Source organism: Hemicordylus capensis, chromosome 1, assembly GCF_027244095.1.
Source record: "Hemicordylus capensis ecotype Gifberg chromosome 1, rHemCap1.1.pri, whole genome shotgun sequence".
In the NCBI taxonomy this organism is placed as follows: Eukaryota; Metazoa; Chordata; class Lepidosauria; order Squamata; family Cordylidae; genus Hemicordylus; species Hemicordylus capensis.
Window position 1 is genome coordinate 424640651 of NC_069657.1, and position 18189 is coordinate 424658839.

The 18189-nt window shown below is 47.0% G+C and overlaps 1 protein-coding gene across 7 annotated transcripts in view; it reads right to left on the minus strand.

The window, feature by feature from the left end:
* Nucleotides 1-3677: 3677 nt before the first annotated feature.
* Nucleotides 3678-18189, minus strand: part of HAAO (3-hydroxyanthranilate 3,4-dioxygenase) — a 47243-nt gene continuing 32731 nt past the window's right edge. For 5 of the 7 annotated variants that reach the window (XM_053311499.1, XM_053311491.1, XM_053311514.1 and 2 more), the window contains 4 exons: nt 17537-17682; nt 15220-15288; nt 9868-9950; nt 3678-6080 (listed from right to left, as the gene is read on the minus strand). In XM_053311499.1, coding sequence (XP_053167474.1) covers nt 6002-6080; nt 9868-9950; nt 15220-15288; nt 17537-17682 — 377 coding nt within the window. In that variant the 3' untranslated portion in view covers nt 3678-6001. Of the gene's footprint in view, nt 6081-9867; nt 9951-10125; nt 10221-15219; nt 15289-17536; nt 17683-18189 lie in introns of all 7 variants that reach the window. The other 2 variants (XR_008320014.1, XM_053311507.1) reach the window with 2 other exon arrangements.

The window sequence follows — 18189 nt, forward strand, 5'->3', positions numbered from 1 at the left end:
CCCTGCAAGGGGATGCGGAAATGTGCTCCATATGGAGAGCGTATGGGGCCCTCGAACATGTGAGGCCGTAGCATATGGCCAGAGGATGGGGTGAGTGAACAGATGTTCAGCATCACCCACCCACCATCAAGCCAAACTGCTGATCTTTGCAAGTATTCTGGCCACCATGTGTATGGCAGCGGTGTGTGTGTGCTGGATCTGGCTCCTGTGGTGGCGGGTGGTGGAACAGGAGTGACCGTGACCGCTGGATTGACAGACTGTCCACGCAAGGGTCACAGAGCCGGAGGGTCATCCCAGCAGCTGCTCCCGCTCTGCCTGCCACTGCCCTGGTGGTGGTGGTGGGGAGCGGTGCACACATGGTGACTGGGATACTTGCAAAGTGTTTTGGCCTCATGGTGGCAATGGCAGTGGCAGTGGGGGGCTTGCGGTGGCTGCAGGGGGCTCAGCAGTGGGCAGAGCAGCTCCTACACCCACTCGCGTGGTAACATGAGTGGCCTCTGTGCATGCGCAGAGGACCAGAATGGGTTGCAGATTGACTTAACTGTTATTTGGGAGGCTGGCAGGGGATGGCAGTGGCAGATGGATGGGGAGGCAGAGTCACCACTTGGCTACGGCGGCAGTGGGGGGTTCTTACCACCTACACACACTATACAGTGGGATGGGGGGTGCCACAGAGGCCACAGCTGTGGGAAGGGGAGGGGGCGGGGCAGGTTCCCCCTTCTGCCTTCCCAAGCCATGCTGTTGTACGGTGGGATGGGGCAATGGGGGCTGCCACAGCAAGAGTGAAGGGGGTAGTGGCACATGCGGCAAGGAGGGCAGGTGCACACTCCCCATTGCCTGCTTGTCTACCCATCCACTGTGATCAGGGGGGCAACTGGACAGGGGTGGTAGGAGACACATCTCATTGCCCTTGCCACCAGCTTAGTGCCTGGGCTAGTTGTGGGGGCTGACTGCTCTCACCGGCATCTGGCAACTGCTCCAGGGGGCATCTGCTGTGTCCCTCCTGGATCTGGGGTGTGTGTTGGGGTTTGTGTGTGTTCATGTTGGCTATTCCTTTACTGGCAGCTGCAGCTGCTCTCTTCTCTCTCCTGCCTTGTTGTGAGCAGGGGTTTGGGGGCATGGGGACGGAGTTCAGTGCCTTTGACAGTGCTGCAGTTGCCAGGAAAGGGTTAACTGAGGCTACCAATCAGGGAGCAGCAAAGCGGGACTGCAGTTTGGAGCCCTCTGAGTGGTCTCCTTGGGCCATGTGCTTGCTCTGTCCACTCACGGACTGCTGTTGCCATGGGCAGGGCTGGAGGACCAACAATGCTACCTGTGGCTGGTGAACCTTAAAAAGTTAATCGTCTGTCGCTCACACTCCCTGCTGGGTCTGCAGCATGTACTCGTCTGTTTGCTATGAGGTAAAAAGAGGGTTCTATCTGCTTTCATTACATCACCCCATTTTCTGCTCATGTGAATAGCTTCACTGACTAACTGATTATCAACTAACAAACAACTAACTAACTAACTAACTAACTAACTAACTTAGACATTTAATCTAGGCTGCAGAGCTAAAACCAAGCAAACATACTGGGGCTATTCCCACGATCAGGCAAAATTGGGCTAGGGAAGCCTAGCCCGATTTCACCTGATCATGGGAGCCACTGGGCTCACAGGCGAGCCCGGTGGCTTCCAGGCGGTTAACCCACCAAACTATCCCTCCCCTTAAGCTGGGTTTGCGGAGCGAGTGCTCTGCAAACCTGGTTTTTCTAATCTTGAGTTGCCGTGGCATGGCTCCGCACCACGGCAACTCACAAGTAGACCCTCGACCAGGAGGCTTAAAAGCAGCCTCCCGGCTTGGGGGTCTCTCCAGTATGCCCTGAGCGCGCAAGGCATACTGGAAGTTCCCAGCCCCTGCCGGCTCTGTAACGGAGTCGGCAGTCGTGTGGGCGGCCAATCTGGCCGCTCAGGGCTGCCGCCCTGCTCGTCTGCAAGGAGAGTGGTCTAAGCCTGCTCTCCCTGCTAACCCTATGGAGGCGGGTCTCCTTGATCGTGAGACCCGCCTCACTGTATAGTGGAAACCAGGAAACACATGGCTGAGAAATCAGAGTAGGGCAGAACAAGAATTAATTGCTCAGAAGAATCATTATTTAACTTTTCACAACCCAGTTGCCCCCCGTTACTGAATATCCCATCCCTTGTCCTTCTTCCCCCATTCTGGTGCATGCAACAGTGAGTCAGTGGGTGTGGGAAGTATGGTGTGGTGTGGTGGTGCCATCCTTGCGTTCGTAATGGTATTGCTGGTTAACATTGTCGCCTTCTGCACCATGAGAATGTATGAGCTTGTGTGGGTGGAAAGGATGAAGCGTGCTGTGCAGTTGCTTGCTGAATATCAGAAATTATCAGCTTTAGCAAAAGAACTTGGGATGGTGCGTCTTTGTTTGAAGATGGCAACTGTGGAAGTGGGAAGTCTGCATGTGTGAGGGAAAGAGTATGAGGTGAGTAGGGACACCCGCACCTCTGCTAAAACTAGATTAACATGAATTAGAGGAAGCCAAGATCTTGGGTAGAAAAGCCACAGTTACAGAGGTAATCTGTAGACAACCAGGAATCCACTCGAATTAAGTGCAGGCATGCATACAGCTATGCCGATTATAAGGTAGCCAGAAGCTGGCCTTTGGTAAAGGCAACATTCAGAATTAGAATCAGTGGTGTAGCCACCATGGAGCAGGGGGGAAGCATCCCAGGGTTGCCGGGATCCCTCCAGGGTACCCAGCCAGCTGGTGAATGAACTGCTTACCAGCTGGGGGTGGGGAGCAATGGGAAGAGCTTCCGGGTTTCAGTACCGGTCATGCCCCTTGTGCCAGCATCAACATGTTGATGCAGGGGTAGGGCCAGCATCAGAGCACAGCTGCATTGCCCTTTGCCCGCCCGTCTCCCAGTCAGGGAGTGGTCACTTCGCTGACTGGGTCCTTAAACCAATGTAGCATCCAGCTTAAGTTCCCAGCCAGAAAAGGTACCACCCTCTGACAGGGAGAGGGGCAGGCAATGGGCGGTGTGGCGGTGCTCCAATACCAGCCACATTTCCTGTGTTGACATGCGGATGCTGGCACTGTTGGGGTTAATGATTATTTCCCTTTCCCTTTGGGGAAAGTGCAAAGTATTCTAGCAGAGTGTTAGGGGAAGCTTCCACTCCAGTTAAAGAGTGTAGAGTCTAGTTGTGGCAGCTATTTAAGGAACACGCACGGAAATCACTGTAGAGTCTAAATCCGTTAACAAGTCTATTGGTGAAATACATTAGGAAAGGAAAGACCTAATCCTATCTAATAGCAACATAATGAATAAGTAGGGAGAGAAAGAGATGTTTCCATCTTCTCTCTTGGAGGAAAGGAAGAGGACTGACTCAGAAAGTACCTGAGGAGTCAAAGCAGGGGTCATGGAGTAGACACAAGCAGGGACAGGTAGGGAAACCCTCACTAACCGCTTCTACTCCCAATGCCCCTAGTGGCCATTGGGATAGTCAGTGCAAAAGGGTTGATGTCACTGGAACGCCATCTCCAACAGGCACAAGGCTGGTTTTGAAGCCCAGAAGTACTGCCCATCACCCTCCATAACAGATAGGTGGTGGGGGAGAAAAGGCAGCCACCTATGGTCCTCCTTGGAGTACGCAAAAGATAGTAACAGGATCAAGACAGATCTCTTTGAAAACAAAGATTAAGTTTATTAAAGACAGAAGCACACAAGCTTAAAGTGGTAGTTGGCAACCCCTGGGGGAGCTGGACTGAAGCAACTCACTGCAAGATGCTGAATCTTAAGTTGAGCACCCGGCTTTTTTACTAATGCAAACTAGAGAGAATCCTAACAGAGAGGTGGGTAAAAGAGGTGAGGATGAGAGAGAGAGAGAGAGAGAGAGAGAGAGAGAGAGAGAGAGAGAGAGAGAGAGAGAGAGAGAGTAAAAGATGGTGATTACATGATCAGAGCCACACTCAATATACCTGTTCTAAGTTTTCTGAGAAGGCTGAAATTGTCCTTCTCTGGGTGGAAGGCAGTGAATCGGCTGTTCCTTAGAGTTATGCAGGTAACTTGTTGGGCGGGGGAGAGGGTTTCTCAATGGAGATGAATTTCCAACATGATGCCAACATTGTCAAATCTAAGATTTTTGGATCTTGCAAAAAGCCATTAGAATAATTGACCGGACCATACAGAGGTGGATATACTTATCACATGAAAGTAAGCTCAGTTCAGTTGTTTGGTCTTGTACCTCCCCAGCAATGGTTAACTTTGCCGCTAAACTGGCTGGGCCATGCAGTGTACTCTGCTTGGCAAACCAAAGCACACCTGGGCGCTTTCCAGATTACACGCTACAACAATGTCACTTTGTGTTCATTAAGTGTGTTCCTGTACTGCAGGTATTTCGACATTGCAGGCCCTGTGCTGTCAGCAAGGTGCCGTTCACATTTCCGATGCCTCCTTTTGGGTTTTATCTTTGCATTACAGTGCTACAACATTGCAGAAATTACAAATAAAAAGTGCTGTATTTTCCTATTGTAGGAGGTTTGTGCAAGCTAGAAAAGACTGCTCCCCCTGCTGGTGGCTTTGCACAACACCCTTTATTTATGGTTTCAATACGATCCTGCCAAGCCAAAGTAAACTACTGCTGTTGTAGCGTGTAATCTGGAAAGCGCCTGTGAGGCTCAGTGAGTCAGAGAGTAGTTACTGCAGCAGGCGGAGCTATGCTATGCCAGCATTGGCGGAGTGGAGATTTCCTTCCAGTGTGGCTGGGTCCTGTGGCACACACACTTCAGAATGGGCTGTGCTGCTGGCTGAGTCAGAGGGTGGCTGCTGTGACAGGTGGGAGTTGTACCCTGCCAGTGGCAAGAGGATGCCAATTTCCCACTGCTGCCAGCCCAGACTGTGGCTTCTAGCTGTTGCAGCAGCTACACTCAGACACAGCCAGTGGCATGGCGGGCTCTGGTTAGCCAAGAGGAGTGCACTGTAGGATCTGTCTGAGCTGGAGGTCAGGCACTGTGAGAGGTAGAGGCCATCTTCTGGGCTAGCAGGGAAATCTCTTCGCTGTCGCCATTGGTGGAGCACAGCTCCACAGAAAGCTTGCATTGTCCCCTTTGCTCAGCAGGGTCCACCCTGGTTTGCATTTGAATGGGAGACTACAAGTGTGAGCACTGCAAGACATTCCCCTTAGGGGATGGGGCCACTCTGGGAAGAGCACCTGCCTGCTTGCATGCAGAAGGTTCCAAGTTCCCTCCCTGGCATCTCCAAGATAGGGCCGAGAGAGACTCCTGCCTGCAACCTTGGAAGAGCCACTGCCAGTCTATGTAGACAATACTGAGCTAGATGGACCAATGGTCTGACTCAGCATAAGGCAGCTTCCTGTGCCCCTAGGTTCCTATTGATTGCAGCATCTGCCCTCTGACCCAGTCAGCCCCATAGCGCACTCTGGTTTGCCGAGATGAGTCCCGGGAGACTTGCGGGGCAGCTGCTACAACAGGTGGCAGCTCTGCTCTTCACAAAATGTTATTTTGTTCATAAGCCGCTGCTGCTGATGCTTTGCAGTTCCTGCCTGCCCCAGATGCTGCTCTCCTGACCCGGCCAGCATTGTGGTGCACTCTGGTTTGCCAAACAGAGCATGCCACGGGGCCCAGCTGAATTGCTAGGGAATATTCATTAGGATGTCTCTCTAGTTTGGACATATTCCTCAAGGTGGCCTTATTCAAGGATGTAGCTATAATTGAGTGGAGGGGTTCAAAGAACCTCGGGCCCCCAGTTCCACCCCTCCATATTTTCTTCATTATCTTCCTCACTCTGAGGAGCCACCAGGGAGAGGGGCGAACACGGGCCCTCTCTCCCCTAGCTACACCCCTAGCCTCATTAATGGTGGTTCAGCTGTACCTGGCTTTTCCTCCAAGTTTAATTGAATCAGTTTTTGTGGAATCACAACGCTAACATAGCTTTTAGAATTAAAAGTCCATTAATCTGTCTCATCATCAGGATTTGTGCACAGAACTCAGGCATAGGGTTGTTTCCGCATTGGATCCTGAACCACGTAAAGAGCGATAGATCCTTGAGCTCTCTTCCACTGGAACCTTAAAACAAAATACAAAATAGGGTCATTATCCATTGCTGGGTAACCACAACTATAGAACAGGCTCTAGCACAGTGCAACTAGTGTCATATGCACATCCAAAGCATAATATGGTTGTTGTACCTTGCTTGTTAAAACCAACACTGTTGATCTTTTCAGTTTTACTTTAAGCCTTTATTGTCAGATAAAAAACAATAGGTTAGTTCGCACAATTGTTATTTAGGTAGGACGTGCATCCATCCCACATTCTGGAGCTATGCACGCTCCCATTTTGTGATTGTGTGCTTGTAAAAAGCAAAGTGGGGGTGGGGGTGGAAGTGATCTAATATGAGGCTCCTGCTGGATAAGAGGACTCCATCCTACCAAGCAGCTGTACCCAGCTGTAGGGATGTGTGAACCATTCCGGCGTTCCAGTCCGGGAGTTCGGGGTCGAACCCAAACATGCCCCCCCGGTTCCCTTGGACCGGCACCAGACCACCGGGTCTGGACTGGCAGGTCTGGAAATTTGTTTTGTTTTTTTAACATTAAATAAAATAATAGGTACCTTTAGCCCATTCGGGGGGCTTGCTGAGCACACGGGGGCGTCCACGAGGGTTCCCTCCCCCCCCCGGCTGGCCTGATCACCGCCACGGCCTGCCACGGCCGGGTAAACAACCATTTTCAGCCCTTTGGGGCCTCCGTATGAGCACGGCGGCCACCATTTTGGCGGCCACCGCGCATGCGCCAATGCTCTCTGCAAGGCTCGCAGAGGGCATTGGCGCATGCATGGCTCATACGGAGGCTCGAAAGAGCCAAAAATGGTTATTTACCTGGCCGTGGCAGGCCACGGCAGTGATCAGGCCGGCTGGCAGGGGGAGAGGGAATCCGCGTGGACCACCCCTCCCCCCGCGGCCTCAGAAAGCCCCCCGAAGGGGCTAAAGGTACCTATTGTTTTATTTAATGTTAAAAAACAAACAAAATTTGTGGACCGGTCCAGGATCGGACCGGACGGGGGGTGGGTTCGACAGGGGCCGGACCAAACTGGGCCAGTTGGTTCCGTGCACACCCCTACCCACCTGTTCAAGGAGGTAGGAGTAAAAGCTCTCCTACTCAGCGGGAGCCTTGCACATGATCACTCCCTTCACCTTGCTTTTTACAAGCACACAATCACACAAAAAAAGTGTGCACAAGTCCCAAACTTGGATAGGAAGTTTGCCCTACCCAAATAATGATTGCGAGAACGAGCCTTATTATTACTATTAGTAGTAATAATATTAGTAGTAATAATAATAATTACTATTATTAGTAATAAAAATGCTTTTCAACAGAAAAGGGAATCAAAGTGGTTTACATAGATTTTTTTTTAAAAAGAATTAATAAACTCTCTCCTTTGGACATTCATTGCTTGTTAACAAACTGAGACACACTTTCGAGTATGTTGAGTGTTTTTACAGTGTAACCACATACATCTCTCTATCTCTGCCTCTCTCTCTTGCCTCCTCTAGCTCAGAATTGAATTGTGAGTAACTGTTACAATGGAAACAAGCAATAGGGAAGTTCAGGGGGAAATGGCATCGCTTAATGGAGCAGTCAGCGATACAGAACGTTGCCAAAATACATGGCTGCATTAGGTTGTTATAATTAGATTAGCTTGCTGTGGCTGAGGATGAACATCTTGTCAGAGGTTGGGGTGGATTAAACATATGGCTGGATTCAATGCAGTGAATGAAAGTGAGAGCTCAGGTGTCAATTCCCCATCTCTGGGTTAGACTCTAGCAACCTCACAACAGACGCAACAGATTAATTCTAACTAGGGGAACAATCTACTGCACAAGTGCCACAAACAGAAGAGAAGCTGGCGAGCCGGTGGGCCTGGGTATGGCACCCAGTTCGACCTACACACCTGCCCACCTTGCCATGATGCTTCCTCCTCTTCCCTGCTCAATACAGAGGTAAAGAAAATTCCGGGAAACCAGGGGCAGGGGATGGGTGTTTTATTTATGTAGCATTCATTTAAGATACACAAAGGCTATCCACACAAGCAACCCAACCCAGTCTACGGCAACCCAGCCTGGGTTAGGCTGCTCTACGGCTGTGCAAACAGGTTCGAATTTGAACCCGTTCAACATCAAACATGGCCATTTTGAAGGTTTGATATGGAAACCCCCAAACCAAACCAAACCAGCCCCTGTTCGGCCGGATCTCGGACTGAACAACTGCCGGTTAAATACAAACCGCTGTATTTAATTTTTTTGAACTTTTAAAATAAAGTAATAAAACTTACTGCCTCCTGCTCTTGGGGCTTCTCCGTGGCCATGGGGGTTGTCTCCAGAGGTACCTCTTCCCACCCCTAGCCTCTATTTAGTCACAAATAGCCCAGTTTGAGTGGTTTCCGGCCCATTCTGGCCCTCACCTCTGTGGCAGTGGCCCGCCACACAGCCTGAGCATACACAGAGCATGCCTAGAGTGCCTAACTCCCAAGGTTTTCCCGCAATGCATGAGCTCATTGTGCGATACATTGAAGGATTCCTGGAGGCCAGGAAAATGAACCTCGGCCTCCAGCGATCCGTGCTGCATGGAGCAGCCCGGATTGTTTGGGCGTGTGGCAGCATGGCAGAGATTTGCCAGAAGTTCATCTGGGGGAAAGCTGGTGGAATCCTACTTTTGAATTGAATTATTATTATTATTATTAATAATAATGATAATAATGATAATAATAATCCTACCTTCCCCTCCACCGCCCTCCCCGTCCTGTAGGTGATCTTGTGCATCTGTCTCATATATGATTGAACTTGCAGCACAGTCGCCAAAATGTTACCACCACCATCATCATGTGCACTAGGGACCCATGAAAGGCAGCCCCTATGATGCTGCGCTACAGGGCAGTAGCGCAATTACTTACACCAGCTTCCAGGCCATTGTGCAGCACTACTTCCCTTGAAAACAATGGAAGTTACACTGCACAACTGCCCAGAAGCAACCACTGAGCCAGAAGCAATCACTGCCTTTCACTTTGTGCAGCAGACCCCGTGAATCCCTAAACCCATTTTCCATTGCATGGCATGTCAACCACTATTATTATTTATTACTTTTTATATTCATATGTATTCTATAACTTTGTCAACAAAAAGGTTTTCAAAGTGGTTTACACAGAAAAATAAGTAAGATGGTTCCTTGACCCCAAAGGGCTCACAATCTAAAAAGAAGGTAGACACCAGCAACATCAGCTGGGGTTAGATAGGGACACTTGCTCTCTGTCTGCAAATGTGGGGAAATGGCTTGACTACCAAGCCAGAGGTGGCTGGTTCGAATCTCCACTGGTATGTTTCCCAGACTATGGGAAACACCTATATTGGGCAGCAACAATATAGGAAAGATGCTGAAAGGCGTCATCTCATACTGTGCGGGAGGAGGCAATGGTAAACCTCTCCTCTATTCTACCAAAGACAACACAGGGCTCTGTGGTCGCCAGGAGTTGACACCAACCCAATGGCACACTTTACCTTTACCATAGAACATTTATTGGGGCAGTGTTCCTGTAACAGGGGATTCCCAGATGTTAACTACAACTCCCATCATCCTCAGCCAAAGGCCCTTGCAGCTGGGGGTGATGGAAATTGTAGTCAGCAACATCTGGGAATCCCTGTTACAAGGAACACTGTATCAGCGTAATATTAGATTGTTGTTATTTTTTTATTATAATAGTAGTTTAATCGAAAGCTGAAGGGACCATGATGCCTCAACATATTTGAGAGAAGAGAAGGGCAAAATCTAAACTTGGCCAACCGTGCAAACTGTTGTATACTTACTTAGTCTGTACAGGGATGAGAAGACTGTCTCCAGTCCCTAAAGCCCGGGTTCCACTATTGGTAGTAAGGACAGATGTGCCTTCCTGAAAGGCAGGGACAAATGATAGGCTGTTAATTCCTGCTGCCGTGCCATTTATAGTACAGAACAAGGAAGAGTAGCCACAGGACAAGAATTAAATCTTAATTTAAGAGGAAAGATTTGCCTTAAGCTGTTAAATTATCCAATAGCCATACAAGCAGAAAGATACATCAACTAACCAGTCTAGTAGTACATGAGCCTGAGCCAGCTAGGACAGGCAGTGTCATCTCGGGGGCACAAATGTTCATTGTGATTTTTGTCAAGGCTGACATCCCTAGAGATGGAAAATAGCTGATCACATTGCAACACTCTCCAGATTTCAGTGTGCTTTTATTGTCCTGACCATCGGGCCTGCAGTGCCCATGGTATTTTAAAAGTTTTAAAAACTTTTTAAAGTGTTTTTAAAAAACAAAGGTAGTTTGAAAAGCACAAAAACGACTATAACATTTTATTGATGATGTTAGAGGAATGGAAATAAAAACTGGCAGGAATGTCCACTAAAGATTACTCTATGGAGAAAGCACAACCATTGCAGGGGAAATGCTTGACTAACAAGCAGAAGATTGCCAATTCGAATCCCCGCTGGTATGTTTCTCATGGGAAACACCTATATCGGGCAGCAGTGATATAGGAAGATGCTGAAAGGCATCATCTCATACTGCGCAGGAGATGGCAATGGTAAACCCCTCCTGGATTCTACCAAAGACAACCACAGGGCTCTGTGGGCGCCAGGAGTCAAAATCGTCTTGACAGCACACTTTACCTCTTACCTGTACCCTAACAGCATGTGTTTGGAATGCCCTTCTGGCTGGCATCCACTCCTCAGCTTCCACCACAGTTTTTAGGAAACCAGTAAAGACGTGGTTCTTCACCCAGGCTTTTAAATGAGATTAGTTTTTACTTCTGCTGCTCTGTGTTTTGTGTATTATTGTTTTATATAGGTTTTTAAATTTTTAAATTGAGATTATATTTACATTTATATTAATAGTTGTACTTTCTGTATTTTAATTGTGTATTTTTAAAACTGTATTGTAAAATGCTTTGAGGTGATTTTAATGAATAGTGGTATATAAATCAATCAATAAATAAATAACCTTTACCCATGCCTTAGTCAAGTCACGGCTGGATTACTGTAACACGCTTTACCTGGGGCTGCCCTTGAAGAACATCTGGAAACTGCAGCTAGTGCAAAATGCGGCAGCTAGGATTTTATCTGGAGCTGCCCGCTGGGTCCACACTGCACTCATTTTGAAAGAACTGCACTGGCTGCCAGTTTCCCCCCGGGTACAATTCAAGGTGCTGCTTTTGACCTTTAAAGCCCTTAATGGTTTGGACCTGGGATACCTGAGGGACTGCCTGCTCCCAAGGGTTGCTGCCCACTTGACGAGATCATCTGAGGGGTCTCTGCTTGGTTGCTGACAATGAGGGAGGCTCAGTTGTCGTGCACTCGGGACAGGGACTTCTCTGTTGCTGGCCCCAGATTCTGGAATGCTCTCCCGGTGGCTATTCGCTCCTCGGTCTCCATCACAGTTTTTAGAAAGTGTGTTAAATCTTGGCTTTTTACCCAAGCTTTTATACGATTGTCTCTACTGCGGCTTCTTTGTATTTTGTACAGTTTTAATGCTTGTATTTTAAATCTCTTTAGTCACCTTTGTTTTATATTCTAGCTTAATATTTTAATTGTGTCATTTTTATAGTCTTGTTTTTAATTTTTGTGTAAACCACCTTGGGATTGTTTTAATGAAAGGTAGTATATAAATTTAACAGATACATACATACATACATACATACATACATACATACATACATACCTTGACTCTAACCCTCTCCTCTGTGCAAAAATGACTGCAATTTCGCCCTAATTGTTTCGAGGTAGGGATAAAGAAGGGATGATCATTGTTGCACCTATAGTTTTGTTGTGTTTTTTGTTTTACAGCAGGGCCAAGGTTCCCCACCCGTTTTACAGGAAGCTGCAGATGCAACAATGCTACTTCCTATTTTCATCTCTAACGGGGGGTAGACTTGCCAAAAACAAAAAACAAAAAACCCCACTATGAGCATCCATCCTTTGAGATGGTACTGGTGGCCAAAATCTATGGGCCTGGCCCCTGGACAACAGCGGGTTAGCTGTAACGATCAAGCCAAGCTTTGCTGTGTTGAGAAGTTCTGTTAGGCTGCTCCCTTGCTGCACTGATGCATCCTTGCTCTGTGTTGTTACCAGACACGCTTATTCTGACGGCTCCCTGGAGCCTCCCTGTTTGCAGTTGCATCTCCAGGCTTGGAGGCTGCACTTTGGATATGCTCAGGAGCTGCACCACCATGTGAGCTCTCAGTTTATATTACACATGGGGACAAGTCACTTAGTTGGTAGTGGACTAGTCGCCCCTAGATTTGGATGCCAACAAAGCAAATTGGATTACATCCATCCACCCTCCCTCCTAGGCATGGGGTTCCAGCTAAGCAGACTCCAGAGTTAACTATAGCAAGTTAACTCCTGAGGTCAGTTCTAGCAAGTTAGCTCCTGAGTTTACTGTGAACTCTAAACTCCTCTCATCCTCTGGCAGGAGATAACAACATGTTAATGAGCTGATTATGCCAAGCAGGGAGAAAGTAGATAAGACGATGAAGTAATGTTCTCCCCATCACAAAGGAGATGAGTTAGTGACGTGGGCCTAGAGGTATACCCATTGAAATTATTGATAGGATTATTGGAGAGTCCTTCCCAGCAAGGATATTCTTTCACACACCTGCATACTCTGAGTTTCATCACAATCAGCCTTGCATACAGAAGGCAAACCCCACATTGTCACACCCACGAAGAACCATCAGTAACACGGCATTCCATGCAGGTCCACCTGGACAATTCTAGACAGCAAAGCATGACTGTAGGAATGTGTCCCCAAGGCACGTTTGGGGATATAAGTATCTCCAGTTCCATGACCCAGTGTGCTCCCTTGTGTTTTACACTGGGGACTCCATCAGACGCTCCCTACGATCTTAGTGCTCCTTTGGTCTCACCACCTGGGACTCCATTGCAACAAATACTCTCTTGTGCTCCTCTTGGGATCCCATCCAGCCATCTCCGTGCTCCCTTGTATGCTATACTTGGGACTCCACTGGGCACTGCTTTTGCCCCCCTGTACCCTGAAAAGAGCTTGAAACAACTATCTGCATCAGTCCTTGTGCCAATCCATCCAGCTTGCCTTGCTCCTATAGGAAGCTGGACCCACAGATAAATCTTTCTCATGGGCATCTCTCCCTCTATTAATCTCTGCACTCCTCCTGCTTCCTGCTGAGGAGCAAGACTCTGCAGTCCCTCTAGGAACCCCTGGGTCTTGTCATCCAGAACAGGCGAATATGAGCCTTCACCCACCCCTCCTCGGGCCCCGAAACTTTCTCTGCTCCCCTTTCTCAAATCCAACCCCCTCTATATTTATCTCTCAAGCCTCTTTTCTCTTGCCCACCTGCGACCTCACACAAATTAGATTTTAAGCTAAAATGCCTCATTGCAGTTGGTTTACCTGGGAACGTATTTTTATTAGACTTTAAGTTAGAAATGCCTCATCATAGTTAATTTTGCTTAGTAACATATTTTTATTTCTTTAACCACACAATTTCTCTTCCTGAATTCCCCTCTATTAAATAAATTCTTTTTTTTATTTTGAAACCATTTCTTGCCTCAATCCAGTCATTTCTTGAGTCCAAACATTTGCACCAATTAAAACTGGTGGAACTGACCCCCTTAATACCCCCCATGAAGCCTGAACATTCGGGTGCTGACCAAAAACCCCAGGGTAAGCTCCATTAACAATGTCAGCACCATTTCCTAATATAAACATAATTATCTTGCATCTAAACTCTCTATGAAGATATGAGTTAATAAAACACAGCCATTATCTTCCTCAATATTAGAACCAGCTTTCTCTACACTCTCACTGATGTACTTACCTTGGATCAAGGTCATAATGATTGTTTAAAAGAAAACTTTATTGTAAAATCTATCTTAGCCTCTTGGGATACATATAAAGAGGAGATCAATGCAGGGTATTCTCTGATATAATCTGTATATTATGACTAAGCCATCAATAGGAACAGGAAATATAGGCCAGATTTGGACAATGGAAACTTTTCTTTCATTTCCCGTAAATTAAAAAAGCCAAAAGATTTTGCAGACCTTTCATGAGTACCAAAAAGTATGCTATATTTTCTCTCTTGTTCTTCTTGGTGGTAGAAAAATATTGACTTTGTTGACTGCCTTTGGACTTAAGCCATTGAAAATATTTGTAATGCAATCCTGGAATTGCTTTTATAAAATTGGTGAGATCCAGAGAATCTGAAGTTGTTCTGCACATCATTTCAGTGATTCCCTAGTTGCCACTGGCTTAGCGATGCCCTTCAAACATCCATAGGCCCCAGGCAGCTGAGTGACTTAGCCTGCTTCAGAGTCAATGGGCCTGTGGCCTGGCCTGTTTCTTTCAGCCTGTTGGACTGACATGCTCTCTTTTGGGCATTATCAGGATATGTTCAGACACGATGGAATGGAGCCCTGACAGCCAAAATGTTCAACTGTGCTCCCAGCTTTCGTGTCTGAACTCCAGCATTTCTGATGGACCAACTGAAATGGCCTGCAAGCCTGTTCAGGCCATTTAACCTGCCTACAGGGTTTATTTAAGAGGAGTGTGCCCTCAAAATGTGAGGGACAAAGGCAGGTCCTGTGGGTCCCCTCTGGGTGGCTGGTTTTGCCCCTCCCAATTTCAAGGGTGCAGCTCCCAGAAACAAGCCCATGTAGCAAGACTTGGAGAGACATGCTCTTTCACTCCGGCTATGGGGCTTGTTTAAAGGGGCTTCACCCTTGAAATTGGGGTGTGGGTGGGAGACAGAGCCCCTTCAGGGGACCCCTCTCCATTGTGGGTGCAGTACTCACAGTACTTACAGAGAATGTCTCTGTAAGCTGGTTCCTGGGCTGCATTTTGAACACTGCACCCTAGAATAGGGGGTGGGGAGGACAGAAGCAATCCCCACAGGGAACCCACAGGGCCAGAGGGTCCACCCTGGGGGTTGACTCTCCCCACCTTATTTCCAAGGTGCAGCAGCCCCTGAAACTAACTGACAGAATGTCAGGAAATTGACAAGATTCCAACCTGATTCCGTCCAGCCAACAGTTTTGCACGGGGCATGTTGGCCTTCCCCACAATTTCTCTTTTGACTCTGGTTGGATCAGATCAGAACCAACTTTTTTTTACAATGCACAAGTGAGAACAAACATTACATACCATCTGCCATATCCATATATCTGCATTTCCCCCTTTCTCTTCAGTTATTCCTGGTCCAAAGACAACAACCTGGGAAACAACCCAAGAAACTGTAATGCATTTTCATTCAATTGATTGCTAATGTATGTTACTATGAGCAACTGTTTGCTTTAATATAAATGATTCAACAGAAAATTTAATATGCATTACCACTGCTAATAGTTTTATATGCCAGCATGTGAAATAAAAATGGATCACACCCACACAATCCTTCCACACCTCTATGTTCTTGTCCTCTTCTAATGCTTCCATGCTCAGCTTTGTACCTTTATCCATGCTGCACACCAACCTTAGACCAGAGAATGCACTAAACTTTAGATGGATCCAACATTTTGAATTCTTGAACTTAATCGGGATTTCCCCACTTGGCTCCAAAGAGGTATGAGCTTCACTTACCTCTCTCTTTCTCTCACTTCCCAGTCTCTGAAACTTCATACTCTCCTTCAGGGGTGTAACCTTTGTATCTATATCACTTTATCATGTCCTGGGTGCCTGGCATATGTGTTCTATATGGATATATAGTTTAATTGTAACCTGACCCCTTTCCCCTTGCCATTTCCCATTTTGAAAGGTGAATAAAGGCCAAAAAGGCCAGGAAGGGAAGCAATAGTTGTTTAACAATTAGTGCTTAACCATCAAGGCTGAAGACCCAAGCTGGGGAGTAAGTGACAACAGCTCATATGAACATCCTGTACCAAGACATGGTACATCCTGTGCAAGAGATAAGGACTATAACATGGAACCAATTTTTATGACAAGATGAGAGGCTGAGAAAGGAATAACATTCTCTGAGACCAGAACCTGGTGGTTTGGCATCAGAGTTGGCATAATTACATCCTTGACAGATGTGAGGACTGATACCCCTCCCGCTGAGATCTTCAAAGGCCGAGAACAGTATAAGATCTGGAAGTTCGGACCAGGCCATCAGAGGGCAGGTCCAGAAGATGCATCCTCACCCTCTCCAATGCTACAGCATCCCCACTCCCTAGCTTCATGCATCCCGTCTTCTCTTCGAACCCTAGCATCTTAATGGCTGGGAGAAACCTTGAACTGGCCAATTAACTGGTTTCCCCTGCACTTTTGGTAACAAACTTTCCCCTGTCTTCCTTCCTTCTCCTTCTCCCTCCCCTACTAGGTAATTTGCTTGCATGGTAGCCAGACAGAAAATTGGCTTTGCTTGCCAGGTTCCCATATCTATTGTAACTCTCAAAATCTATTTCCTTAAGTAACACTCCAAAAGACATCCCTTGTCTGGTTCCTTGTGCCTCCTCACACAACCATTGGTTGGGACCCACTTGATTAGACTGCTCCCCCTAAGACTCCTAAAAGGGGTTCAGAGTCTCCACAGGTCTTTTGGGTATGTTGGTAAAGTTCTTGGCTATAGTCCAATAACTGATTGGTGAAGTCTTGACTATAGTCCAACATTTGAATTGGTGAAGCCTGGCTATAGTCCAATAGGGTGTTTGGTGAAGTACAGACTGATCAGGGTAACACTGCGGGGAGCAACGATTTGATACTTAGAGAGTGGAGAGCAGAGCCCCCTTGGTGCTTAACACTCCCATTGGGCAGCAGCTCCGCCCCCGCCCTTTTCACTAGCCAATAAGAGGCCCCAGTGGCAAAGGAAGTGGAGATGCAAGTCTGCCAGCTAGTTCATTGATAGATTTGACCGTGGTGAATTGTTCCAACCCTTTCTTAAAAGTAATCAACACTAGTGATCATCACCACATCTTGTGAGAATTGTATACGTTAATTATTGCAAGGGTTGGGGAGAGTGAATTTGGCATACTCACCATTACTTCCGTGTTCACATCCCGAGATGAGATGCATAGCAACACCACTTTCAGCATGAGTGCAGATATGGTTAAATTGAACAGACCACTTAGTTATACCATTTTTGCCATTATGATAGCCACCATTTTTATTTAAAATATATTATGGGGGAGATTTTCAAAAGTAATGAATGTCAATGAGCAACCTCATGGCTGTAGAAATGTTGTGGAGATTGTGTTGTCTGTTGAACTTCCATTGATGAACTCAGACACCAGACAGGTGTAGGTAACTTGACTTAACAGCATTCCGTACAGTTTCCTGGCAGGGCTGTTCAATCCACTCCTGCAGAAAGATTTCTCCTAGGCCTAGGGATGGGGGCAGTCTGGAGGCTGAGCTACTCTTAAGGGTATCTGTGCCTGCATGCAACATAATATCTACCCCACACCAGCTCACTTGAAAGAGCATCTCTTATCCTTCTTAGTCAGACAAAGTAATACAAAATGTTTACCTTGGTTTCAAAATTGTCCCCGAAAAGTCTCAAGGATTTCCTCTGATCTATTTCTTCATGATGATCATCCAGCCATTCTTGAAAGTTGAAGGGATCCATGACCCGAGTGTCATTGAGTGGGAAAGGAATCTCTTTCAAAAGTTCATCTACAAACAGCAATATTTTTTTTAATAGCTTCAAAATCAGAGTCCAGGAAACGTATGAAAAGGATAATGCTTAGTGTTTTGTACTTTGTGAGTGCCACATATATTACTCAAAATTAAAAGGACTAAATATGACATTATCCATCAGTCTTTAAGAACTTCCTTGTTGTATCAGACCAAGAGTTTAGACTTTGCTTTAGCACAATGAAACAAAAATGAAGGGAAGAGACAGTGTGGAAATGTAGATTGAAAATTGGCCTTGGGACAGGGGATATGTCTGAATGTCTGCTTAGCCATGAAACCTGGTGCAGGCTTACGCAGTTCACTGTGGGCGGCGTCACACATCACTCCAAATTGGAGGTTCAGTGGAACTGCCAGTTCCTGGAGCATGTGTGCAAGCCTAACTTCCAGTGTCGGGAAGGCCTTGGGCTCATGCATGTGCACCAGGAAACTCTGGTTCAGCATGATGTGTGAAGCCCTCCTGTCTTTCAATCTAAGATGCTGCACAAG